General features: G+C 40.8%; 1 protein-coding gene across 2 annotated transcripts; it reads left to right on the top strand.

Moving 5' to 3' along the window:
* Positions 1-470: 470 nt before the first annotated feature.
* Positions 471-27,421, top strand: LOC141476063 (solute carrier organic anion transporter family member 1C1-like). Of its 2 annotated transcripts, XM_074164689.1 has the most exons (16): positions 471-549; positions 2,408-2,414; positions 4,989-5,127; positions 8,739-8,880; positions 10,057-10,189; positions 10,809-10,930; positions 11,822-11,968; positions 13,204-13,302; positions 14,077-14,322; positions 15,169-15,333; positions 18,425-18,620; positions 19,713-19,878; positions 20,315-20,499; positions 24,688-24,752; positions 26,011-26,128; positions 27,199-27,421. In XM_074164689.1, the coding sequence occupies exons 1-16, from the start codon at positions 507-509 to the stop codon at positions 27,419-27,421; spliced, it is 2,196 nt and encodes a 731-aa protein (XP_074020790.1). In that variant the 5' UTR covers positions 471-506. The 2 variants fall into 2 exon arrangements, with proteins under 2 accessions (XP_074020790.1, XP_074020787.1); XM_074164686.1 differs by lacking the exons at positions 471-549; positions 2,408-2,414; positions 11,822-11,968 and having other exon boundaries at positions 4,999-5,127.
* The last annotated feature ends 559 nt before the right edge of the window (positions 27,422-27,980 follow it).

Genomic DNA, 27,980 nt, shown 5'->3' with positions numbered 1-27,980 from the left:
TCTGCTTTTTCCTGGTCCATTCCCCCTCGAAGTCTTTCATTTCCTGGGAATGAGTAATTAAGAAGATCAGGATTTTTTTTCTCCTCTCCACAAAGCTTTGTCACGTGTCCCGTTGAGCTTACTTCAAGCTACAAAGAAAAATACCCCAGGGAGGGTTTAGACGCTTTTCAGGATTTCCAGCTAGGGCACCTGGCATCTTTGCTTTGCCCGTGTGCCCAGTGTCCTGGAGTTGATAGGAGGGGAGAAAGAAAGAAAAAAGTGAGGAGGTGGGGTGGAGGATGGCGGGGGGAGATGAATACCGAGTGCTCAGGCAAAACAAGAGAGAAAACAAGGTCCCCCACCCCTACGCTTTTTCCTTTCTTTACCTCTAGTATAAGATGTACCATCCCTAGGCAGTGTAATTTCTAAACGGTGGTTTTCCCCTCCAATTTTTCCTGCTTCTAAGCTGGGACCAGTGTGTGTGCATACATGTACAGGTATGCATAAGCAATAGAGGGAGTTTACCTATGAAAACTGGTAGGCACCATCTCTGGGGATTTCTGCTGCCAGGTAAGATTTGACTTTTCTTCTTCTCTTTGTTGAGTCACCTTTCAGAGGAGATGTTCTTTAGCTGGGTTCTTTGGTAAACAGTGTCTGTACCAGTCTCCTGTGTCCACCTATTCTAGCAAGTGCAGGTCCTATGCCTGTAGGCTAACACACAATAAAGGCATGTCTAAGGAGGCTTACTGCAAAGCGGGGGAGTTTCCAGTGGGGGGAAGGACTCTTTTTCATTGCTGGAGTTTGAATGAGTGGAGGGATGTTTCAGGAACTGCCTGACGGTGTCTCTGCCCACTGCCTGCATGCTCAGGGACAGGCTCATCCTTGGACCTGACCATTGGGCACAGCCCCATGGTCCTTGGGAGAGCGAATGCCACTGCCACCCAAGCTGTGCCACAGGTGAGTTATCAGGCGTGCTTTTGGTGGGACAGAAAGCAGAACTGCCAGAGAGGGCTTCCACACCCCAGGCAGCTGGAGGCAGATATGCAAGGAGGGGTTGGTGCCCCAGCTGTGAGCCCAGGTGACAGGCAGGGAGGGGGTGTGAGCATGGCCAGTAGCCATCCTTCAGGCAGAGTGTCACCCTCCTGGACTTACTCAGTTGTCATAGGTGTGATGACATTTGTAAGGATCCCTTCAGTCCAGGCCACCCACTTCAGTGTCTTTCCTTCCTGTTAGAATGACTGGTGATCAAATTCTGCTCGCTAATTATTTCAGTATTCCCACAAAAGGCAATTTTACAGTGGAACTGCCTTGGTTTGATTTGATCCTTCCAAAGTGTGGGGGTAGAACACCATGTTCTTCCCTCCTTTAGCTTTGCAGAGACTAAAATATCTCAGCTTTTGATAGCTCTCACTTTAGTCCTGCCCAAAAGAACCTCTACATCTGTTTTGGGGATGATGGTGCAGAATACATTAACAGAATTAGACTCTGCTTTCACTTATGTACCTGCTCTTCCTTGGCTATCATACAGTAGAGCAGCTTTTTTAGGAGAGAAAACTGCCTTGTACGATGCTTCCTTTAGTGGCTTGCTTTCTTAGTCTCTGGTAAAAGTTACAAAAGGGATTTAGAAGAACTAATCCATGGAAACTCCATTGATTAAATGTCTTCACAGAGCCTTGAAGATTTCAGAGTGCTCTGCAAGCTTCAGGAGATGCTACTTGTAATTGGGAAATACTGCTTATATGTTACTTGTTGAAGGAAGGGAAAATGCATTGTCTATGTACACACATTTAACTGTTTATGCTTTGGTACACTTGGTTTTGTTCTTCCCGTATGGTTGTTTGCTTATATGACAGCTGGATACCTGCATTTTGGAAGATTGTGTGCAGGTTTAATGAAAATGACTGATTAAAAAAAAAAATGAATATATTTTTATCATTGTAAGTGTTATGTGGTAAAGATACATACTTAAAACAACAAGCAAACCTAAATCTAAAACTCTTGCCAAGGTTAATTGTTGCTCAGGTCTTATTTTTAAATGATTAGTGAGTAGACAGAATGCACTTCACCTGTATAATAATATCTTTTCATTTAGCAGTTTGTCTTCCAATAGATCTAGCTTTAAGACATTTGTGTGTGTGTGGGGGGGTGCATATGCATCCAAGCACAGACACTTCTGCAGTCAGACGTGTTAGATCACGTAAATAATCCATAATTAGATGCATCTCAACTGTGTACACGCACATACACATATATGGGGAGAGATGCATGGAGCCTGCTGGATACAGAATGCTTGTATTTAGCACTGTAACCATGAAAGGGTTGAATTTGGCCCAGAGTGTTTCAGTGGTGATGAGGTGACTGCATTTTTCTTGTCTTTTTAAAACACAAGATAGAAAATAGAGAACAAAACCTTAAGACCTTTATTAAGAAGCAGAGTGCCACCAACTGAACTCTGGCTCTTTGTTGTCATCAGCCAAATTGGTCCAGTAACCTGACCTCACGTGCCATTACACAGTATTGCACTCTCTGGCATTCCTGCCACATCTGTGAAGGATGATCTGACACGGGCTATCTGTTCTCATATTTCATGGCACTGGAGAAATATGGTATCCAAGATACTGCAAAAACCTAAGGCTCTCACTGTACCCAAGTCAGTAAGAGACCATCCTTACCAGCTAGGTATCTGCTTGGATAAAACCAGAGCTACCTCTGATCTCCCAATTCACTTGGCAGCGTATTACAAATACTCCCAGCACAATACTAATGGCACCAAAAAGTATTTGGGTGGCAGAGGGCAAGATTGTAGTTAGAGTGAAATACTTATATTCATGCTCGTTGCACAAAAGAGGAAAGATTAAATCTAATGTTGCAGTGGGCTGTGGTACCACTGGGCACACTGCTCTCCTCTCTGTCTTGTGTCAACAGTTTCCCTCAGAGGCATTGTCAGGGCAGCTGAACTGATGCTCTGAGATATATGGTTGCAGGTTTCTCTGGGCCAGAAAACTATGGACCTCCTTAAGGCCATGCCATAGGAATGGGGAAATTGGGGATACATTAAAGCCTGTAAAACTTGTATGTCTCCCAGTCTTACCTAGCATGCTTCCATTTGCCATACGAGTCTGATAAGAAATGGCAATAATTTTTATACTGTAATAATTCTTTATACTGCTGTGTATAAGTTTTGTTTAAGTACCGCTCTCCATTTGAGAATTGTACCAACTCAGCGTGACATGATCTTGTATGCTGCTGCCAAGCATCCGTGTGTCATATTCTACCCTTCTTTTTAATCAACTCTGCACATGGGGTGCAGTGGAGGAGACTGTGCAGGACCCTGCTCCTCTGCTGGACCTTCTCAAGTTGGATGTTAGGTTGCTCAGAGATAACGACAATTCCCTTAGCTGTGTAGCTGCATTTCAGGTGTTTTTCAGATGTTTTCCTTTTTTCATCCCTAAATTGCTGTAGTAATAGTATGCAGAGCATTTCAAGCCTTAAGTGAAAGGCTATTTCATGTGCTTACATGGCAGCATACCTTATGTGAGTGTCATGCCCATGCTCACAAGTTTGAATGAATTTATGTGAGGTACACGGTGTCACACCCCATTGCACAAGTTCAGCAGTGGAGCATAGAGAGATGATGTGACTTTTCCCAAGGTCCCAAGAAAGGCAGCAGCAGACCAGGAATAGGTTATGTTTTCTGCAGGAAGCACAAACCATTCTTCTTCTGTTATTGGTTGGTTGTTTTTTTTTTTTTTTTTTAAATCTGTATACTTACTAGTCCTAACAAGGAAATGCATTACAATCCCTGTCAGGGCAGCGTCAAATGCAAATATTTCTCTTGTGTGTAGTCAGTAGCTCTTATTTCATCTGATGTGATGAAGAGAGCTCAGTGAAAATGCTGGTGCCACAGCCACAGTCTTTTTGCCTGGCCTGTATATGCCCGTATATGAACAGAGCCTAGGCAATATTTACATGAGCAAATCTTATCATCTAGATATGTTTTTGTCATTTTTCACTCACATTTCTGGAAGCACAAGTGAGTACTGCACAGACCCTTGGGAAGCAATAAATACATGTGTATTTACACATAACTATACATAAAACCATATATTTTTTTTTATTTATGTAAGACAGTTCTGTGTGTTTCGACAAACATAAAAGAATAGGAACTTCTCCTATTTGTGTTTTCAGCCAGTAGTTCTATAAAACATAGTGCTGCTTAAAAGTGAACACAGAAGCTGATTTCATAAATATTTTCAGATCTGATTTAGAGATTGAAATTAAGAACAAAGTACTGCAGTATGTAAGTAGAGATTTAAGAATTACTGATATCTTTGGTTCTCAAAATGCGGTATTTAAGTTTTCTTTACTTCTTTGTATTTACCTGCAAAGAAGCAAATTCACATTTTTCCTGTAACAATTGACCACTGAGCCCTAAGGCCCTATCTAAAATGGTAAAGGGAACTAAACCTCTTTATTCTTGTGTAACTCATTAGCTGACATCAGACGATTAGAGCTAATGTTTCAACCTAAAACAATTCAAGTCCCTCATTAACGGGGCTAGATTTCCTTTGATCTAATTACTTAATGTCCCAGATATATGGGAAATTCGGAGATCAGCTCTGAGAAATATCTGCAGACTTGGTCACATCTAGAAACGTGAACTTACATATAAGCTCCAGAAATGTTGTTTAAAATGTTAACAAGCCTCATTTAGTCTGACGGTAATGCTTGGTCAAATGTTCAGTGAAATCACATTGATGATAGCTAGAGAATGAAGCTGAAGACTGTTTGCTGAGTATGATTTAATCTTCATTATTATAGGCAAGTGGATTGCAAATTTCCATAATTAAACACCCAGTGCGCTGGTCAGATTCTGTTGTAAAGTTTGATAATTGCTGTTGTAGGGAAAACAGTACAGCAGGGTGTTGCTGCCACATGACGAGCTTTTGAGGCTGAGCTAATAGGATGCCCTTTTAAAATGTTTTCCATGTTTTCTGCTTTAGAGGCAGGGATATCATCATGGAGATTTCATCAAAAGAAAATACTCATTTTTTCTCAAACAACGCAATCCTGCCTGTGGACCGATCTTCATTCAAATCTGAATCTTCTGCCTCCAAGGAAAAGCAGTCATGTTGTGGAGGTATAAAGGTAGAGTAAGAGTTTTTGAATATTCCAGTAGGGACTTAGAATTATTTTTTTGGGGGGGGGAGGTGAACTAACCCTTTTTCAGTTCTGATTATGCCTTGATGAGTCAGTATGAAATTATTAAAGATATTTCTAAGTCACAAAAAACTCTGCTTCATATCAGTATTAGCCTGATGTTTGGCAATGTACAAACATAACATACTGGTTGAGGCTTGTGTGTTATGAGATCTTCAAGGGTCACTGTATCCTTCTTATTGCACCACCCTACTTTCCTGAAGTTAAGAACAGAGTTTTGGCAAACAGGTACTGCAGGCAACTGTTAGTACAAATTGCTTTTTTAAGATTGTAGCCATGGTAGTGTTCTGGCCTCCGTAAAATATTATTTGTATTATGGTCCACCAGTTTTGAGTGCTATATTATTTAAGTTTTATTGTAATATTCCTGATCTGAGAGAAGTCTGCATGAGGTGACTTTGAAACAAAACTGCAGAAATCTTACCTCTGTATCTGCATTTCTCTCACCCATAAGAAGTACCTGCTCGAGGCAATGGAAGCTCCCTGCTTTAAGCCTCATAATGTAGCTGTACCTACCTGATGGCAGGACCACTGCACCTTGGAGGAGCATTCCTGCCTGCGTGGGACACTGGGGTACAGGAGGCAATGTGATGCTTTCCCTCCTGTCTCTACCTGCTTTCCAAAGCCAGCTTGGAAAACGCTAGCACTCTCTTGGGTGAGGTCTCAATAAATCAGCATACAATGGTGAGACAAGGTGATTTGAGTGATATGAAAAATGAGTTTTTGGCCTTGCCCAGTTCTTTTAATCTAGAACAGACTTTATTTCTGTTGTTTTTTTCTCGCTCTCTCACACTCCACACATACCTACTTTCAGATACTAATCCAGCCCCCAATGCAGTCAATGACTTCAGTAACAGTTGACCTGAAGTCCATAAATTATGCAAAACAGTTAATTGTGGGATTAATTGAGTCTGATGACTGCTATAAAAAATATTTTGAGTCCTGAATATTCCTCTTGACTTTTTCTGATCCTGTAAAGGCCCAAAAATGGGGTCCTGTTTTGTAATAGAAGATGAGGTGTATTAATTAAATGTGCAGCAAAATAGTAATTCTATCGTTGTTCCTCCATTTGCTGCAACAATAATCCAATTCCCTCATTGAATAAACCTTCAGTCACAGATTAGCCGGTCAGGAATCAGCTTATTAATTCCAAAAATAGAAAAGCAATAATATTTCAGCTCAGTTTCTTTCTGTTCAAAAAATTTGTGTCTTCTGGGAGCCCAAAATGATATGATTAACCTATTCCAGTAGGGACTTAGAAAACCCTTTCTTTTTGGTGAACCAACATTTCTCAATTCTGATTATGTCTTGATGAGTCAGTATGAAATTATTAAAGATATTTCTAAGTCACAAAAAAAGTCTACTTCAGCTGTATATTTGCCTAACATTACCAAAACAATATGCAGATTCAACAGATTGTTTTTACTAATTATCAGCCTTCCCACGTCTTAAAATTGCCTTTATTAACCAGAAAGATGTGGTGAAATATTTACTTACAGTCACTGAGAAACCACAGGAGAATGTGACATCATGTGCACCTTTCTGTCCCAGCTCTAGATTGGGAACTTTTTTCCACCACTGCATGTGGTCTCCATCTCCTTCCTGGTACGGCTGCAAACCCAGTAGAAAAACTCGTGCCAAAGAGAGAAAGAGTTCTAGTTTGACCCATATGATTTTCTTGTGAAAAACCATATTTGCTTTCATATTGCTATTTAAAATCCAAGGGTATAAACACACAGAAGATGTACAATATTACGGCAATCTTTTAACAGAGAGCTTTTGAAAGCCCTCATTGTGGGAAATAAGAACCAGATACTGTCTATTTACCCACAAGCGCCTCTGAAGAAGGAATAACCATCACTGGATAAAGCATAGTGTGTTGAATGTGACACAGAGATATATTTGAACCTTAATGCAAGAATTTGCATTCAACAGTGATGCCAGTGTTATTACCAATGTGCCTTGTCAAATGAGATCTTGTAAGGAGTGTTGCACTGGAGGTGAGTACATCGCTTCAGAGTACCTGCTTACTGGAAGCATGATTGCTCAGAGCAGGTCTAAGGAGTAGGACAAGGGTCTAGACCTCTCTTTATACAAAACATTACTGTGTCTTTTAATTTCTGGTTTAGGTATATTTTTTTTAACACCTTTTACAAAGAGCATCCCTACATGTTCAGTCAACACAACCTGTATCTCAAGGTAGAAAACAAAGTTGTGGTTTCCATGACCACTTGCACAGGGCGTGAGCATCCCTGGAGCTTGTAAGCTTACTAAGTCTGCATTTATTGAAGGAAAATTTAGGCAATAGCTCTGCAGGATTGAAACAGTTGGTGTGAAGGCCCCTGCACTCCCAACTCTATGCATTTCAGGGTGTTGAGCTACTTCAAATCAGCTCTAGGCTTGTCCCAGGGGCTGAAGAGCCATTAGCTATTGAAGTGAATGTAGTGCCCTTCTGGAGCACATCTTCCAGTTTAATTTTGTGTAAAAGGCATTCAGTCTTCACATTTGCAATATGTACTGAAGTGCAGTTGAGGGTGTGGGAGTTTCATTTCCAAAGCCCACTCCTGACTCAGACTAACACACTAAAACATATATAGACCTAACTAAGAGAAAACAACTGCTTCTTCAAAACAGAAGAATGCAAGAAGGTTCTCCCCCAGCAAAATGCAGTGTGCACTTAAAAGAAGATGTGTGCATTAGAGCTGACAAAGAAACTCGTGGGGAAAGTATGAGCCTAGAAGAGAATTGCCTGGCAGGTCACTGTTCAACTCATGGAGCCATGTCACTGGTGGCCAAGACTTCTCCCTCCTGGCCACCCTGGCCAGGTCCAACAGTTTACCAGAACAGGGCTCTAAAATCCAGCTGATTGCAAAAGCCTATGTTAAAAAGCTCCCAAACAACAATTCCCCTCCCCACCAAGCCATACTTAAGATTTACCCTTATTGTTATTGTCTAAGACACCCCCTCCTTAGAGAAAACAGGAGGGTGATTTATGTCTTCATCTTTCAAAGCGTCAGTAACTTTGACATCTTTTTGATAGGACAAAAGGGGTAATGGCTTCAAACTAGAAAAGGGTAGATTTAGATTAGATATCAGGAAGAAATTTTTCATTATGAGGGTGGTGAGACACTGGAACAGGTTGCCCAGAGAAGTTGTGGATGGTCCATCCCTGAAAGTGTTCAAGACCAGGTTGGATGGGGCTTTGAGCAACCTGCTCTAGTGGGAGGTGTGCCTGCCCATGGTAGGGGGGTTGGAGCTAGATGATCTTTAAGGTCCCTTCCATCCCAAACCATTCTATGGTTCTATGATTCCGTGATCTACCTGGAATTAGCAGTGGCTAATAGGAAGTTCAGTTTATATCATTATTGTTCATAAGAAATAGACAAATTGGCAACCTAGCATTTCATAAAGAGTAGGAGATATACTGATGTGGTTATTTGGGAAAAGAAAAGGTGGAGATGTAAGAATTGTTTAAAAAGAATTCATAAAGTGAAGTCTTTTTTACTGCCTGATTTTAATCACTGTCAATTTCCTTCACAGATATTTCTTGGTGCATTGTCTTTTGTTTATTTTGCTAAAGCACTGTCAGGAAGTTATCTAAAAAGTACTATCACACAAATAGAAAGAAGATTTGATATCCCATCCTCTTTGGTTGGCGTTATTGATGGCAGTTTTGAAATTGGTATGTGCTGTAGAAACCCATTTTTGTTTTCAGAAAAAAAAACACCGATGTAATTTGTTGTGAAAAATGGTTCTATGAATTTACTTGAACTATTAAAACTGAGCAAGATTCAGCTAGTAAAAATTGGCATGACTGTCAAAATGATTATGTTGCATAGGATAGGGTTGCTGATAAAAGCAATTCAACATAGTCCTAAATATTTTGTAAATTGATAAGCTTAGTGTCTGACTAATTAATGCTAATAGAAATTTTGACTGTTGAATGAGAATTTACCCACATAGATTTCCACTTTCTCTCTTTTTTTTTTGTCAGCAATCCACCTCTCTGACAAGTCTTTCCCCTTTGTGATTTATTAAGCTGCAAGAGCGCAAACCTCTAACTGTAATCTATGTTATCGCTCTCTGCAACTACCTGAAAGGAGGTTGCAGACAGGCGGGGTTTGGTCTCTTCTCCCAAGGAACAGGCAAGAGGACAGGAGGAAATGGCCTCAAGTTGCACCAGTGGAGGTTCAGATTGGAGATTAGGAAAAATTTTTACACTGAAAGGTTTATCAAGGACTGGAACAGGCTGCCCAGGGAAGTGGTTGAGGGACCATCCCTGGAGGCTTTCAAAAGATGGGCTGACATAGTGCTTAGAGACATGGTTTAATGATGTTTTTTTTCTATCAGAGTTAGGTTGATGGTTGGACTAGATAATCTTAAAGGTCCCTTCCAACCTAGACAATTCTATGATTCTATGTTCATTGTCCACTCCATCCCCTTCCTTCTTGCACTAAGCTTTTCAGCATGATGTTGCCACCTGCAATTTCAGATTACTGAATTTATCTCATGGAGGTTCAGTGGACTGTGGTATTCATGGGAATGAAATCTTAGCCTGTGTGTAAAGCTCTCTTTGATTCCTTCTCTTCCTGCTTTTCTGGCTATTGTTCTCTTCAGCTGGCACAGTCCTCCTCTTTTCCAGCTGCTTATCCAAAAGCTTATGGTTTTCTTATCATGCCTTATCATGGAAGGCATTGGGCTTCTATAAGAATGCCTGGAAAGAGGGATAAACACCAGCCCCAGGCAGTCAGCCCTCTCTCCCTGAAATTGCTGCATATATCGCACTTAGGCTTCATTATTTTAGGGGATCTCTTATTGACAAGTTGTAAAACTCAGTTTTCCTTTTGTACTTTCAAAGGGAACCTCCTAATCATAGTTCTTGTAAGCTACTTTGGAGCGAAGCTTCACAGGCCAAGAATAATTGGAGCAGGCTGCTTAATTATGTCAGCTGGAACATTCCTAATTGCAATGCCCCAGTTCTTCATGGGACGGTAAGTGCAAAGTGATTGGTATTTTCCAACTGGGCTATGCTCACTGAATGTTAGCTAGCTGAAATATTTCAGTATTGAGTGTGAACATGCCTGTAGAAATAGGCATATGAGGATGTGGTTACTCAATTTAATATTTGTTATGAAAAGACTTATTACTGCAGCCCAAATAATTTATCATATATGTTATTCTCCATTGTAATCAACTCAATCATTTTATTAGTCTGTGATCTTAATTAGCTACATTTTGACACGGTTTCAGAATTGTTGAAGCTTCTAGTGAAGAAGTGATGGCTAAACTCAGGAAAGCAATTTGGGTATCAAACGCAAGCCAGAGGTTACACCCACAGTCTGATAATCTCTTAGTAGGGATTCATGTGTTGTAGCAGAGGAAAGTGCCTACTAAACTGAAATGCATCACTGTGACACAGAGAAAACCACAGGGACAATTTTCACATATTCCTGCAGTTCCATTTATCCCCTGTAAACCATCATTGACAGCACTGGATGCTGATGAAATCTGCATTTTAGCGCTATGGCCTTAACTTCCATGACAGTAACAGATCTGTTTGATTTTTCTTATAAGTTGGGACAGTAAAAAACAACTTTGGTTTATAAACAGATATCGGTATGAAAGATTCCCTTCCACCATCAACTCGACTGTTAGCATCTCTCCATGTCTGCAGGATAAAAGCCAAACTCCACTCTCAGCCTTGGAAAAATCTCACGCAAAAATAAATGCAGGTGAGCACGATGACTTTTAAATATTGTGATAAGTACTCTGAAATACATCAAAAGGCTCCCGAAGTCTCATGCAGCAATGCAAAAAAAAATAGTAAATAGGAATCAGCTAAATCTTTCCCACAGGAAAGCCAGATCTACTGGCTGAGGCAAATCTATTAAAAATAAATATACAACTGCCACTACCCACTGCCAAGACACTTTTTCAGGCTGCAGCCTTTCCTCCAGCCTTGCTGTCTCCTCTGGCAACTTTCTGCAGCTTTGTGGCTTCCATAAACACCAGACAATCTCCCATGGGGACCTTGAAAAGTCATGGCCTTCCCTCTGCTGGGAAACATGCCTTTGGATCTTTACCACACTGGAAATAGCTGCAGACCCCCCTTCTTGTTCTTCTCCCTGCCCGCTGACCTCCATTTTGCACACCAGGAAGGTGTGTCCCCTCTGGGTGAGTTGAGCTTCTTGTGGGCAAGGAGCCTTCCTCCTCAATGCCTGGCTGTGAGTAAGCTATGGATGAGCAAATCAATGTCACAAAACGTGTGCACGTTTGCATCCTCATACCTGTGGATTACATGTGGCTGTGCTCATTATTGACAATGTTTGCCAAATCTTTCCATTAGGAGATCCCAATTTTGGTTAGAAGGAAGTGAAAAAGGTTTCTGAAAAGGGATGTGGCATCAAATTTATAAAACTAACCAACTTCTAATGTCTTTGGCTAAGTTCACATTAAACATGTTCATTTCAAGCTAATTGGGTTAAAATTGCCATCCCCCCCCAAACATTTTTCAGTTTTCACGCTGATTTTCCCACATTTTAAGTATTTTAGAAGTCCTGTGCATTCAGTGTCAAAGTGTTATGAAAAACACATCATTGTTGTTTCTCTTGTGATGTACCCAGGATGTGAAAAAGAACCAGGTTCTTCCATGTGGATCTATGTTTTGCTGGGAAATCTTTTGCGTGGAATAGGTGAAACTCCTATCCAGCCTCTAGGAATTACATACATTGATGATTATGCCATTGAAGAGAACGCTGCCTTATACATTGGTAAAACAGATAATTATTTTTCCTAATAGATTTTACCCCAGAGGAAACTGAGTCATTCTGAATAATGGAATGAGTGTTATTGAACTAAGTTGCCTTGATTGTTTTGTTTGCATCATTTCCAATATTAAAGTTTATTTAATAGTCATGTACACTCAAGGGACTGAGTTCCCTTTTAATTACACCAGCACAGTTCCATTATCTTAATTTGAGGAAAGAATTTGACCTTAGGTTCCTGCTGTTACCCTAATCTTCCTAATTCTTCTGGATGTGGACTGCTGAGCCTCTGTGCACATTCAGTTCTCTGGAAAGTGATAAAAAACATGTACTCTTTTAAGCACTTAAAATAGACTTTCAGCAGGCACTCAAAACATTCCCGCCAGGTTCAGGTAGAATTATAAACAATGGTACTGAGGCTCTGGAAAGTTGGTATCACTGTTTTCTTGTTGTGTTTTTTGTCTGAAGACCTCTGGACATTCACCTGAGATGTTATAAAAAAATCCTTCCCCACCAGCATCCTGCCTTGACGAATTTCTAGCCCGGCAAAAGGCAAAAACTCAGGTTGTGTCTATAAAAGATTCAGTCTGATGAAATAAATAGATAATACCTCTGCTCTGTGTGTATATTGGCATCTGCACACCGGGTGAACGACCCCACTTTGGGACAACAAGTCTGTCCAGATTTCCAGATCAATTTTGCAAATTCAAAGCATATAGAAAGTTTGGCTGAGGGCGTATTGAAACATGTTAGTATTGGGTACCAAATCAAAGTATACATGTTAGTATTGGGTACTAAACCAAAATTATTTTTCAGCCTATTCAGGACCCACCACAACTTAAAGTGAGCAGTTAAATAATTGCCATTTGCCTTCCAGTTACTCCAGTCTAGTCATCTGAAGAGTTTCTAGCAATCACAGATTGGTGCTGTTATTGAGTTTAGGCCATTAAGTTCCCCAACTTTTTTTCCTTTGGGTTGAATTTCATTCTTTAATTGGACGATAGCAAAAAAAAATTCAAAGTGTCAATGTAGTGGGGGAAATTTTATTGTTGGATTTTTTCTTCTTGAAAATGTTCTAACTTGTGTAATTAATGTGTCAGAGAGCAAATTTTTTTTGCTCTCAGTATTTTAAGACTGTATCACTTGTTACCCACTGTATGTCATACTTTGCTGTTAGGTGCAGCAAGAGCCAGTGCTCTTTTTAACTCAGAAGAGTAACAGTCCCCTGTTTTCTATTGCAGGCTGCGTACAGACAGTTGCAATTATAGGGCCAATATTTGGCTTTCTTCTAGGATCTCTGTGTGCCAAACTTTATGTTGACATTGGCTTTGTAGATCTGGGTAAGTCAGAAAGTTCAGATTTTAAAAAAAATCAGTCAGGCTCCAATATGCCTATTTTAGGCCAAGAACTTCTTATGCCTATCTTCTAGGCACAAAGGGCTTGCAGAGTAAAGTGGGTGCTTTATGAAATAAAAAGGCTGACAGCAATGGAGTACCCCATGCAGAAAAGGCTAGCCAGAAGGCTGGGTATGGAGGAAGTAGGAGGCCTGACTCTTCCTCAGCCCCAGAAAATCTGCAGCTGGTGCCTCCTGGGAGATGCTCTGATGAGGAGTTTCTGGGAAGACAACAGGGGAGGCAGGACTGAGGCTCAGGATCCTGCCAAGAGCTGTGTGTAGGCACTTTGTAGTACACTGTCATTGCTTGGAGAAGAGAGGGTACCGGGGCTCCTGATTCCCGTCCTCTCAAGAAAACACCTCCCACCCTATTTTTCCTGACACTTTTCTGTAGAACAGTCCAGCTAGGAGCAAGAGCTTGGGCACCTGGACTACCCCATGTCCTGGTCCTTGCAGCCTCCCTGGGGACATGCACGTGGCATGGCTGGGGACCCCATGGTACCAGGGGAAGGCTGCTGCTGTGTCACAGGAATCAGGAAGACCTTATTGCTGCCCTACAATTGCTCCTCTAACACTGATAGAGACACAAAGCACAGCTAAATCTGGAGAGGGGAAGGTGGCAGTGGACTCCTTTGGAGAAAGTCCCTGGAAAATTACCTTCCTTGTTATCTGCAAACATTCCCAAAAAGAATTTGTTTCTCCTTTTTTTGACTTTCTCCAGACAGTATAACGATAACTCACAAGGACACGCAGTGGGTGGGAGCCTGGTGGCTGGGTTACTTAATAGCAGGTGCAATTAGCGTTCTGGCTGGCATCCCCTTCTGGTTCCTGCCAAAGCACCTCCCAAAGCCAGAGAGCAGAAAGGACTCCAGTACCTCTTCTGAGCAGTCAAAGTTCATCACTGAAGATAACAAGGAGCAACACAAATCTTACCAACAACAGGTGAAGATTGCTGAGATGGCAAAAGGCAAGTCATTCAAGTCACTAGAGTTTATTTCTTCACTCTTGAGTCTCTCTCACTAGCTTTTGTACTTTGTGTTTTCTGAGGCCATTTTTTAATGGCTTAAGAAATTACTTTTTTCCCTCAGGTGTCACCACTCTCCACCTAACTAGTATGCATAAAAAGGGTCTTGTCATTGTTCCCTGTTGCATGCAGAATTTCTCAAACTGAGAATTGTAAAATTATGCCCAGAAAAAAATCATGAAACTATGCAAAAAATTTTCATTCCCAAATCTTAACTTTTGCAGAAGTGGGGCATCAAAAATATGAAAATCTCAGTTTCTGCTAAACTTTAAGGTCATTCATTAGGAAAACAAATGCAATATCTGATCAGATGGGCACAGGCTAGATACAGTATTTTAGGGGCTATCTGAATTTGGAAATGAGCTGCTTTGCACGATTACGTTTCCTTGGCTCTACTTTGCCAAAAGCATTTTCCCTCAGTACTTGAATCTGTAACTCAGTATGTCTGTGCTTACTGTCAACTGTGCTGAGCTCTCGCTGCCCCCAGATTAAGCTAAAAGATGTTGTGGTTGTTGAGGATACATAGAAACAAAATCAGTCCTGTTTTATGATCGAAAGAAGATATCTGAAACAAGATAGGTCTTCTGGAATATTGATGCTTAGTGTTTCGCTCCACCACTCCCCCATCCAGAAATGAGATAGCTCTTAGGACCATCATGGGACTTCCTGGATTCTTTCTGAAATGTCTTGCAGTCCTTCTTTGGAAGCTGTAAACACGTTGTAAAGAATTATTCACAGCAGTTATTCTCTCTCTGGCACGCTTGTCATTTCTGCCATTTTGTCTTGCAGACTTCTTGCCATCACTGAAGAACCTCTTTGGGAATCCAGTTTACTCTCTGTATTTGTGTGCAAGTATCATTCAGTTCAATTCCTTAATTGGCATGGTTACATATAAGCCAAAGTATATTGAACAACAATATGGGCAAACATCTTCAAAAACTAATTTTGTTATAGGTAATGCTATATCTGTTTCTTGATGCCTTAAAAATTGGCATTTTAGGAATGACGTATATATACATCTAAGGAAAATTGGATTTTTTTAGGATATGTTTATTTCTTCTCCTCTTTGTCTGGCTTTAAGTAGTAGCTCATAGAAGGTAAGTTATTTCATTTCTACTTTAGCACTAATTAGCTATGTAATTGTTACTGCAAAAAGATTTCACAATTTGATACATTATTTCCCATTTTACTGGAAATTTGAAAAATACTGTATGTACATCACAAGAGAATAATTGAAAAGAGAATTAATTTTCAGATACATTATATACATTTTTAATCAGACAGATCTGTTCCCTTGCTGGCTTCCCATTTTTTTTCAATGAAATGAAGATCAACTCAGTGAGTGCTAAGGGACTGACCATAAAGTAGCTATGATATTGCCGGTGATTTCTTACTTTCTGAAGACATTGGTGTTAAATAAAAGGAAGTCAAAGTTATATAAGTCATCACATTACAAACTTAACATTATCCCGGTGCAATGCTGGTGAAGGAAAAATAGCTATTTCTGCCCTAATTTTATCCAAAAGCCTTTCTCTGTTGTGAAGTTAGTCTCCAAGCCCTCCCGTACAGCACTATAGGGAGACACCACTTCTGTCTGTGGGTAGCAAGGTGGCCATTTTTGGAGATGTCTTCAGGGTGGTGAACTTCACTGCCCAGCTGCTGAACCTGCAGGCTTGGGTTCGGTTCCTGAGGTCCAAGGATTCAATAGCATTAGACAGCAAAAGAGGTTTACATCCATCCAATACAGAGGGAACTGCCTTGTTTCAGAGCAGCATTAGTTGCACAGCAACGGAGGTGTATATATGCAGAAAAGCCGTATTGATCCATTGTGCTATGTTAATTCCTTAAAGATAGAGGCTGGAATTCCCTGGCACGAAACTCCTAAAAGCAAGGAGAACTCTTCCAGCATAGTCAATGGCCAGAGAAAGTCTAGAAAACAATCCCTACATTCAGTACAGTACTTCTCATTGTATTTAAAGATTTTCTGGAGCTAAGCTTTCGGGTATGTGCAAACTGAGTGAGGATTAAGAGCCATCTGATTTCACAAAGCATAGGGACTATATTCAACAGAGAATGTGCGATGGTTTGGCTAGGGAAGGATCCTGAGTGGCCATCCCTGCAATAAGGTGTTTCACCTTCCTCCTTTACCACTCTCTCCCAATCTGCCCTTGCTAAGAAGCTAACAGTGGTTATTTCTCTTCCCCTACTCTTCTCCAATTTCTTCTTTAAAGAAAAAATACAATTAAAAACAATTACTAGCACAATCTCTCTGATAGATATCAGAATTGACAGAGCAATTTGAAGCACTATAACAAAAAAAAAAAAATCAGCTGGAGGTCATAGAGGGCATCTCTCAGTAGTCATAACCTAAGGAATGTGCAAGTAAGTAAAATGCCTCCTGCTATGTTTGTTTTATTTTCCTTAAATATACACACTTTGCTCCCCCTCCCACCTACATTTTACACTACATTTTAGGTGCTGTTTCTAAAACCCCTGCAAGATAATTTTCATGTATATGCAGAGTGACAAGTGCCACCCCAGTAAAGCTTCCTGAACCTCATCAGTAACTGAACTGGACTCATGCACTTGGCCAAGATACTGACTTCTGGGTTTGCTAGATAGAATAAGGCTTTTTCTAACATCAAACTAGCATCTCTTCTAAGCATTGATTTTTTTCCATGTGTAAAGGTGGATCAAACGCTGACTCAAGCTAGAAATTTAAGGGATCCCAGTGCACTTCCTATCAGGCAGATTAGACTCTAATGCCATAAACTGGTGTTTTATACCAAGTCATTTGAAATCATAATAGCTCCAGCCCCCTGAAACTTCATCTGCTATATGAATACCTGTGTGCTTTGGTACTTCCTTGTGTTTTGTTCACTCACTTGGCTTAGTACCGCTAGATGTCAGCATGAATTAAATGCTGCAAACCGGGTACACAACTCTGTGCAAGGGGGGAATTTCATGTGCTGGAACTGCCTGGTAAAGCTGGGAAAATAATTTTCAGGTGCAATGAAATCCAGCAAAAGGCACCTTGCTTAACTGTGCAGTATCATTTAGGGTGGTATCTTTTTTGCTTGTACTGGACTGGATTATTTTTTTGGCACATTGTCTGTCTATCAATATGGACACTGCTTTGAGCAAAGCTGTCAGATAAGGATTAATGGTCACTCAATTTTGCATGTTTCCTTCAACGGTCTTCCACTTGATTGCCCATGGGGCAATACAAGAGAGCCCATGGGGTACACCTGTCTTTCTGCTGTTGCGACACTCACCTATGGGAGCATTTCATTAACCAAAACCAGAGAAATTCACTGAGGCAACAACATACCACTGGCTTTCTCCATCTCAGAGACTTCTCTAGGGGATTATCGGTGTCATGGCTGAATCAAAACAGAAAAGTATGTCTTGCTCCACATTTCATAACACTGTAGGTAAAACTGAATTTGCCCTCTAGGAATGAGCAGTTTGGGTTCCTCCTGTCAGTGGAAAAGGGAAGGGGAGGAACTGCCCTGAAAAGCTGGAATAGGGCAGCCCCAGAGAGTGGCCTCTGTTGTTCCTACTGTTGCTGTGTGGGTGAAGGACACAAGTCTATAGCAAAGCCCCAAACTGTGCAGTGGGACTGTGGCTGTCTTGGCTGCCCTAAGCAGCACAACACCATAGGTAACTTATCTGTGCCCAGAGCAGCTCTTATGAGAAATAGCACTAAAAGCATTTGAATAAACACTACAACGATCCCTTCACCGACAAACTAACAGTGGAGTAAACTGCATAGCTTAAGAAATTGGAAGATCATTGTCTAAACCTTATATGTAGTCTCTCAGTCAAAGAACAAGCAAAGAAACGTTTCCCTGGGAGCATGTTTTTAAAAGCAGTCCCAGCACATTCATAGGAACAATCCAAGTCTGGACAAATAAAATGCCCTGAGTGAAGATATTTCATATTTTGTTGCTTCATCTTATTACTGCTGCTGTTTTTGTGGCTGAGAAGGATAGTCCATTGAGATGGGGTTTTCACTAATACAGATTTTTATGTTTGATTTTAGGTCTTATCAACATTCCTGCTGTGGCCTTTGGCATATTCTCTGGGGGACTGATCATGAAAAAATTCAGAATCAATGTTTTAGGGGCTGCAAAACTCTCCCTGGGATCATCTTTCTTTGGTTACCTTTTGCTCCTCTTGTTATTTGCAATGGGCTGTGAGAACTCGGAAGTGGCTGGACTGACTGTGTCATACCACGGGTATGCTGGGAAGGGCACCCTTCAGCATAAAGTGCTACTGCAAACCAAACTCCTTCTCATTTTATTCCACAAAGTATATATTGTTGAAAAGAGAATGACTGACCTAAATATGTTTCCCAGAAATTCAATTCAAAGCAGTGGAAACTGCTCCATCTGTTCCAGCAGGCATTGTGTCGGAACACTTTCAAGATTGCCGCCTTCAGCCCAGAGGGGTTTATGCTACAAGTGCAGATTATTTTTCTGATTACTTTTTAATTATGATTGCCATGGGACCCATCCTTTGAGCCCAGAGATTTATGGAAATGTGAGGAGCTCAGTAAGGGGAGTGAGATTCAATTAATTGTTCCTTGCCTCTATGTGTTGCTGAAGAACCCATGGCGTTTAATAGCCTATGAATCCAAAACTTAAGGATTCATGGACTAACCATGAGTTAGCCATGATGTTAACCATGAGGTACACCTGAGGCTAGCACTCTTTGGTCACTTTTGCCCATGGTATTACTCTGTAAAGCTCACTTTATGGGAGGAGTTGCCAGCACCGACTCCACAGCAGTCCCAGGAGCTGCTCCACTGGTGACTTCAGCAGCAGCTGGCTGAAGATGGCAGGTGGCTGTTGTGCAAGGTATCAGGCCCTCAGCTTGGATGAATCTCATTCTGATAACTTCCTCACTAACTTCTGCAGTGACCATTTCCCGTGGGGAGCTCACTCCCTTCTTTGCCACTGGAGTAATCAAACTTTTCTGTCCAGTTTTGTTAAAACTGCATCAAACCTCAGATAACTAAAATCTTTGAAAATCTGAGAAAAACGCAAGAGTAGAAATTGTTAGCTGTCCCCCTTAATAAAGTAGCTACTATGTCACAGTAGGTGGTGTGATTTTGTGAAAACCTCTTGATAGCAGAGAAATAAGAATTTATACTGCTGCATAGGTGTGAAGAGACAACACCTTAATGGACTATAGACAGAAGGTCTGGCCGGGTGCGCCTGGCAGAGAGTGTAACCCATGATTTGGTAATGATTTCTTGCACATTTGCTAGAAGATATCATTGCAATTTCTCTCTCTTTTTTTTTTTTTTTTTTTTTTTTTTCCCCCAGAACTAAATGGACCACTGATTACGAGCAAGCCCTGTTTTCGGAGTGTAACTCAGGCTGCCTGTGTTCCAAGACCGATTGGGACCCCATCTGCGGGGAAAATGGAGTTACCTACATTTCTGCTTGTCTCGCTGGCTGCCAGGCATCCAATGGCAGTGGGAAAAACACTGTAAGACAATCTTTCATTTCCATATGTGATGTGGTAACTTTCCCAACACAACCAGTTCTGTCAGAGTATGTGGATTAAAATTGAGTAAGGCATATCCTCTCTGGCCCTAAACTCCTCAGGGTTTTTTTTAGCAATATGCCACCCACATTTAAACCTTTCTCATTTGCTATTTCCAGCAGAAATTTGAAGCAGAGAATGTAGGAGGGTTTTTTTTTAGCTGTTGGCTACTAAAACTGTTTAAAAACCCACTAAAAACATTCATCAACGGTACATACTTTATAAATTTCTCCTTCAATGAACAAGACTTTTCCTTTTGAAAAACATTTTCCAGTTTGGATTTAAAATTTTGGCTACCCAGAAAAGCATGATATGCAATTCCTGAATATCCACTTCTCCGCTGTTTTGGTTATCACACAATTTTCCTGCTGTATTCCAGGTTTTTTTTAACTGCAGCTGTGTGGGAACATTGGAATCGCCTTCACAAAGCTCCTCAGCTGTGGTGGGACCATGTCAAAAAGGAAATGAGTGTCCAAAAATGTTTCTGTATTTTCTAGTAGTATCAGTTATCACTTCATATACTTTGTCAGTAGGTGGCACACCCGGATACATACTGCTCCTAAGGTAAGAAATAATTGTCTGCGAGCATTGCCAAATGTTTTCAAGCTGCTTTGACATGTATAACTAGATCTCCCTCCCCAGCTAGTACTGTGAAATGTTTTAACAATTTTTTTCTTAAATATTTTTTTTACTATTGGAAGGCATCCTCAAAATCTGAGAATGAGTTTTCTCCCACTGAAGCAACAAGGTGCTTATGGTTATCTCTACCAGCAATACCTTTCTGGTTTTAAACATGATCTAGGAGGCCTGGCTTTATTTATACCAAGTTCCACTTCTCTTAAAGCCTTTTATGTGACCAGAATGGTGTTAAATGGCCTCCATGCAAATGGAAATTAGCTCTGCATGTGCCAATGTGTGCACATGCATGCTTATAGGTAGCCAGTTTTCTTCACTTGCTTTGGATACCGATGCACAGCTACACAGAGGTGAACTAACCCAAACCCTCTATATACACTCAACTCTTCTCCTCTAGTCAATTTTATTACTCCATATAATTGTTTGGTCCCAGATTTCTCTCTTCAAAACAAAGATAGCTTTAGCACAATTATTTTTTTTCCTGTCGTAATAATCATGCGTTTATTAAACACTTATCCCAGGAGATTGTTCCAATACATATTTAACTGCTGGAACTATTTGTCCGTCACTGAGTGTAAGCTTTTAAGCTAATTTTAGAAAGTGCAAAAGGACTATAATACTTCCAGTGATTAAACAGGATTTTTGTCAGCTTCTTGCAATTTTTGGATTCTAAGTGCTGCTCTGCTCTGTTTTGGAAGGCTTTCTTTCTCAGTTCCTTTTTCCAAATTATTTCCAGATGGGTACATTTTACTTCTCAAACAAAACGGTAAATACAGTTTAACTAATCTTTATTATTGGTGTGTTTTCTTACCCCAAAATTCTCTCTGTTTTTGAAAGACATTTTCTGGAACAGGCCCTGTCTCATTGCCAGTGTCTTTATGTCACATGGAAAAAACAGTGCTAGAACTAGCTGAATACAGACTATATGGAAAAACCCAAACAAAGTAATGTAACAAAGTTATGGTTCCAGCACAGTCCTTGAACCAGAAGTAATATTCACATAGAGGCTTTCAGAAATGGTTGAGGTGAGGAGCCTTTTCCATTGCCTTCCCCAAACACTGCCAGTGTGGGATATACCTTAAACCATATAAGCTGCACAGCTTTTTCCACCCACCTTGTTGGGTTACCATTGAGTACTGCAAAACCACATGGCGTCTCTCGCTCGCTCTCCAAGGAATCACTCCAAGAAGAACAATCATGTTATGATCCACTTTAGACAGTTTTTGCTGAAGATTATGCACCACTGAAACTGTCCGTGCACCAAAAGGAGGATGATTCACGACTTGAAAGCTTGTAGGAAAGCATTTGGGGTTTCCACCAGATTGCCCTCTGCGGTTGCTTCTGCCACAGGGGGATTTTTTTGTTGTAAAAATCTGCACATAGGGCTATGCAGAGATACAGTTTCCTTCTGCTTCCCTTCCACATGATGTCTGCTTTCTATCCATAAAACATATGGTAGAAAATGTACGGCTATGATACCACACAGGGCCTCGAAACCCTCATTGCCATACTCAACCTCCTGCTTTCTATCTTGTCTCCACTGCAGAAGTGTCTGGGAGATGTTCATAGTTGAACACCTATGAGTTTAAATCACACAGAGTTGCCTGAACTTCTCAATCCTTAGAACATGCTCTCAGGGGACTTAATTCTTAATGGATTTATTTAGAAAAGCTTAGAGAATTTTTCAATAATGATGCTAAAACATTTTGTTATATGAAATCAGCAAAACAGCTTTATTGGTTCTGCTGCAGAGCTTTTATTTCTGTTGAAAATAATTTTTACTTTGAGGGCCATTTAATTGAAAGTGAGAAGTTATGTGTTTTTCTGCTGGATTGAAGGCACCCGAATCTGACGAGCAGCTAAATAAATCGTGTTTCAGTAAGTTCAATTCTTTTTCTTTTTTTTCTCTACAACTGACCTGTGGGCACAATTCCACTTTCAGCTCACACTTGCTTTTATGAAATCCATCACTGACTGGCTTTCCCTGAAAATCTGTCTGAACTGAAAGTATGCCTCTGTTCCCAGAAAGAAAAAAATGTTCTTTGAAAACAAATAGTCCCAAGGTCAAGTTGCAGACTTCATTAGGTATTTTTTCCAGTTATCTGTTTTTAAAAATATTCGGTATTCAGTCGGCTCTGATAAGATTCCAACAGTTAAGCAAGCTGATGTTTGCACATGAGAAGATGTCGTTGCACCTGCCACGGAGGACAAATACAGCTAAATCCCTAAAAGCCTATAAGATTTAGTGACATTTACTTCAAGGGTTTACGTGTCCGAAATCATTGAAATACGCTTACAGCTAGTGAATGAGTCATTTGCTGATATGTCTTTTTAGTGGTCTTAGATAACTACAAGGAACTTGGGAACGCCCTGAAGTCTTGGAGAAAAAAACCCTGCAATTCAGATAGCTGTTGTTCAAGCACAAGCTAATAGCAGGTGATTAGGCAGTGAAAAGGAAGTCTCAGATCTCCCTGAGAGGTTTAGCTCTCACTCAGAATCTCAAAGAACTCCCGTTTCCGTGCAAAGACAACACGAATGTTCGAGCAAATTATTTTTCCATCTGAAAGATAAGATTTTTTTTTGCAGGATATAAAACCTATGGAGCACATAGGTGTTATTATGTACAGTTATTTGTTGTATTTTCCCCTTTTTTCTTTCTCTGCCCTCGCATTTGGATTAAGGGACTTCTAGGCTGAGGCTTGCTTGTGTAGCATGTATCTGATAGGAGGGCAAAACACTGTTCTTCACACTCAAAATCATATTACATTCATGCCTGCATAGATTGCAGTGCCTGTATAAACCATAATACAACAACTCGTATGATAATGATTCATGATCAGTGCATTAGAGAATAAAGCACTCAGATTACAAAATGAGATGCACACAACAATTTTTTGACCATGGTACTTTGGTGTTGTTTTCCATATATGTCCTCCACGTCCTTTTGCCTTTTCACTAAATTAAGGGAAGATGACCTGAATATCATCTCCAATATGTGTTCTTAATGCTATTCTGGCAGCTACACTGGGAAATAATAGAACATCACTCAGGGGAAACAAAAGAGCTAGTTCTGCAATGTCTTTATTATTTTTGAAAGGTATTCCTGATTGCATGAATTTCTGCAGAAGCAGAGTCCATCCTAGTTCAGAGCACATAGACTACATAGACTAGACCTACTATGTTTATCTACAGTGACAACTGAATTTCAGCCCATTTTTTTTTCTTTTTATATTGAACAGAATGACTGTGACAACAGGGAGTTTTATCAATTACCATAATGGTACGCATGTGTTACTCAACCCCACATATCAAGCATGTCCCAGTTTAATCATGTGACTGGGACTACTCACGTGTTTAAAGTAAAGCATGTACTGCTGGATCAGGTAATAGGCAGTCTGATACATGCTGGGTGAAACACCACACTTGAACAGCTGGTGAGGCTACCGGCAAATGAGCCCTACTAATTTGAGTGGTTCCATATGCACACTGCTGCTAGTATGGATGTGAAAGGCAGCTGTTTGCCTGCCTACCACTGCCACCCTCCTAGAAGAGCCAGGACAATGACCCAAGGCTGGAGCAGGGCTGATCTGGGGCCAGAAGGACTGATGTCTGTGCTGGGCCCCTGCTGCAAGCTCAAAAAAGTCCAAATGGAAATGTTCTGTCCTGTCAGACAACAGCTTGGAGGATTTACTCTTACAGGAGGTGTGACCCTGATCCTAGATACAGCGCAATAAAAACTGAGTGCCTAAATACCATATACTAACCTGGGTCATGATCCACATTTTCAGAGAGTATTTAACTGAATAAGGCTATCCAACGATTCATGATTTCACAACTAATTTTCTTGTCCTGCATTAGTAACTCCTAAGTTCTGGTATTATCTGAAAATGCACTACCTTCTAAAAATGTCATATTGAATACAGGTGTTCAGAATTCCTAGATACTGTTATGATTTTATCACATTATTTACATACTTCTGTAATTATGTTAAAATCCATGTCAGTAAGGAGGAAAAAGTCACATCTTTCCTTCCTCTTGCTTTCTATTTGTGTTCAAATTATCCAGTCTATTCTTTATTCCTTTTTAACACATTTTCTTAATATATTTTGTTTTTAGATGCATTAAACCACACTTGAAATCATTTGCACTTGGTATCTACACCCTGGCAATAAGAGTACTTGGTAAGTTCAGTTGTACTCTTGGGTCTATTTTAGTATACTTCTCACTAACTGTTTGTCCTAGAATTAAACTTTGATTGTGGGAAAGAACAATGTCTAAATGACAAGTTAATATTATATGATTAAAAAAAAAAAACACAAAAAAAAAAAAACCAACCAAAAAAAAAAAAACTAGGAAAAAAGAGGAAAGAGGAAGCAGCTTTGTATTTCATTGTATAACCGTCTTGGGTATAATAAAAATATGCACTGCTAATGTCCATAGAGGTGGCAAATGATCTTTCAGACTATGAAGCTAACATCAAAATTACTTCTTGTCTCTCTTTATACAACAATAAGCATAACAGAACAGCTATGGATCAGAATTTGCAATCATTTTTCAGGCATATTTTCATTAGTTTCTAAGGGAATTATTCTAAGTGCAGGTGTGCCTGAGGGCAGGGTTCACTGCAGCCTTGTAGTAGAGCCATCCATAAATTTTCTCTAAATCCAAGGGTACCATGAGATGCCAATGAACTGGAAACTCTAAAATCCTCTAGGTTTTCACAGAAAAGGTAACAGTTAGCAAAAGTCACTTGTTTAAATAGAGCAGACTTCAATAAGCTGGATGAGGCAGATGAAATGACATCAAAACAAGCTGCTGGCTGCTTTCTCACACTCCCTTCGGTCTCACTTTCTTCTCCAGCAACCATGGGCGGCATTCCAGGTTGTACAGAGTCCACAGTATCACTATTAGCACCTGAAGAAGGGCTTTTCCTTTCCATCACCCACAAGCACTGCAGCAGGATTGCCCCTGCCACAGTAGGATCTCAGGGTACTTGTAGCCCCACTGTGGACTCCCAGCCCCGCTGTCTCTCTCCCTTCTCACCCCAGCGACCAACACCCTCACCCCAGCACACCCCCTACCCCAAAGCTGAACAGGCTCCATCACTCTCAAGAAAGGAGAAGTATCTCCTTGTGGTTTTCCTGGAGGGGTCCTGCAGTGTGAGGAAACCAAGCCAAGGCCAGCACTCCTTCCGCTGACTTCCATGGGCTTTTTGATGTTCAGATGCATTTCCTCCCCACCCTGATTCCCGGCAGGCAGGAAAGAGCAGTGTGTGCCCGGGCAACACAAGACACGACTTCTCAAACCAGCAAACACTGTGGAAGTGTCATTGCTGTTCGAATGTGTTATTTAATGTTTTACATGAACATGTCTCTAGATCAGAACTGATCACTTGGAAAGTAACCTTTTTGCCTCTATTTGTTTGTTAAATACATCCAGCGGGAATTCCAGCCCCAGTGTATTTTGGAGTAGCTATAGATACCACTTGCCTGAAATGGGGAAGCAAAAGATGTGGGGGAAGAGGAGCGTGCAGACTCTACAACTCCAGTGCACTGAGGTAACAGCTCTTCTCCATCCGTTCTTTAACTTCTGTTCTTTAAGTACATCTACACCTGGCACCAGTAGAAGAATTTCTGTCAGAAAATTTGCGTGAAAGTTTTGATACCAAATGAAAGAGTCTGACTAGCAATATTAAAAATAATGCTCAGATTTTGGCATTCTCTTTTGGTGTAACCTCTTTTTTTGGAGGGGGATGTCATCTTATTTCAGTATCAGCTGGAAATATTTGGCACTTGATTTTTTTCCCCAAAAAATATTCAAGTTAAAACTTCAATTTTATGCTAAAGCTTTCCCCATTTTTTAACAACTCTGCTGTGAGAGTGTGTATGTGTAAGTAAATAAATAAGTATATAAGTGAAAGGGCTGTTAAACCTCATCATTGCTCCATGTTGGAGCTGGACCACAAAAAGGAAGGGAAGGGTGCCACAAAGCATGCTTGGCTTATCTAGAGGCTTAAGCGCAGTGTTGTCTTTATCAGCTTATTGCTAGAGGATAATTATTATCTGAACTGCATTGATGAAAGACATTACCAGAAATGGAGAATGGAATAATAATGGTAAAAGGAAAATGAGAGAACAGGTTGCCCTTCCCCCCACCTCCAGGAAAAAACATGAGGGGAGGGTACATCTTGTTTTGAAAATTTGAAGAAAAGAACAAAAGCTCATCTGGGACTCGTTACTAATAAAGCATAATGATGTTATTGTTGCAGCTGTTGTTGTTACTGTCATTATGCCTGTAAAGCAAAAATACCATCAAATGGATTTGGTATCACTGGTACTGCTTATGAGGCAACCAAAAATAAATTGATTGCCCTAGAAATATTAGTGTTATTCTCACTGAAGCACATTTGTGGTGGAGGAGGTCAGTCAATGACTGACACACTTTCTTGGCCACAAACCACACAACACCTGACCTGGTGAGCTGGCAAACTCTCATCTCCAGAGTCATCACCTTGCTTGAAGATTTTTCTTAATCAGCCTTACCGCATGAAAATATGAATGTGTCCTTGATTCCTTCTAGTCGTATGTTGCCTTTGAAATAGGCTCTGATCAACCATTTCTCTCTCAGGTATGTGTACCTGGGGCTGACTTTGGTGTTGGGCACGGTGTCCATTTTCTTCAGTGTTGCTGTCCTTTGGGTTCTACGGAAAAGGTCTTCTCCACAAGAAGAGACCCTCTCAGCCAACAGGGAGAGAGGCACCTGTGGGACCAAGAGCAGGAAACATAATTTTGTCAATAGTGACCATTTAATTCAGGCAACTTACTGGCCAGAAAAGGAGACTAGACTTTAGGAAGACTGAGATCTCCACTGTGACTCTACCCAGTGAGTGGTGTTCCAGGCAAAAACTCATCATCAGTGAAGCGGTATCTTAGTATCCACCCTGAAAATGTTTACCTTTATGTAACTTTCACTGTAAATGCCAAAAGCAAAGACAACCATTTTAGCACATGTACAGCTCTGAAAACACTGCTCACCATTCGTCCTGAGGAGTCAGTGCCCCTCAAGTGAGGGGATTTGTTATGGCTGGGAAGGTGCAGCTTGCTCCCTCTCCGAGAAGCTGGTTTTATGACTGCCCCTCAGCTCCATCCCTCTTCTTCAAGCTGCAACTGCCGCTGCTGCCCTTCAGCTTCCTTCTGTGTGTGAGGGGTAGTGGGGAGGCTGCAATGCAGCTCTCTCTGCAACAGTACGAGCCTGGGAGGGTCTGGTGCACAAAACCCAACTTGGCAACCTGGAAGATGCAGGGATATTCTGCACATAGCTTGCCCTTGCAAGCAGTGCGGCACGGGGCAGGAGGAAGGTGGCTTGTTGGAAGGACAAATCAACTACAGGCTCTGGGCATCTTGTGAATT

The sequence above is a fragment of the Numenius arquata genome, chromosome 2, assembly GCF_964106895.1.
Source record: "Numenius arquata chromosome 2, bNumArq3.hap1.1, whole genome shotgun sequence".
Taxonomy (NCBI): domain Eukaryota; kingdom Metazoa; phylum Chordata; class Aves; order Charadriiformes; family Scolopacidae; genus Numenius; species Numenius arquata.
This window is presented reverse-complemented; position numbering and strand designations above follow the sequence as displayed.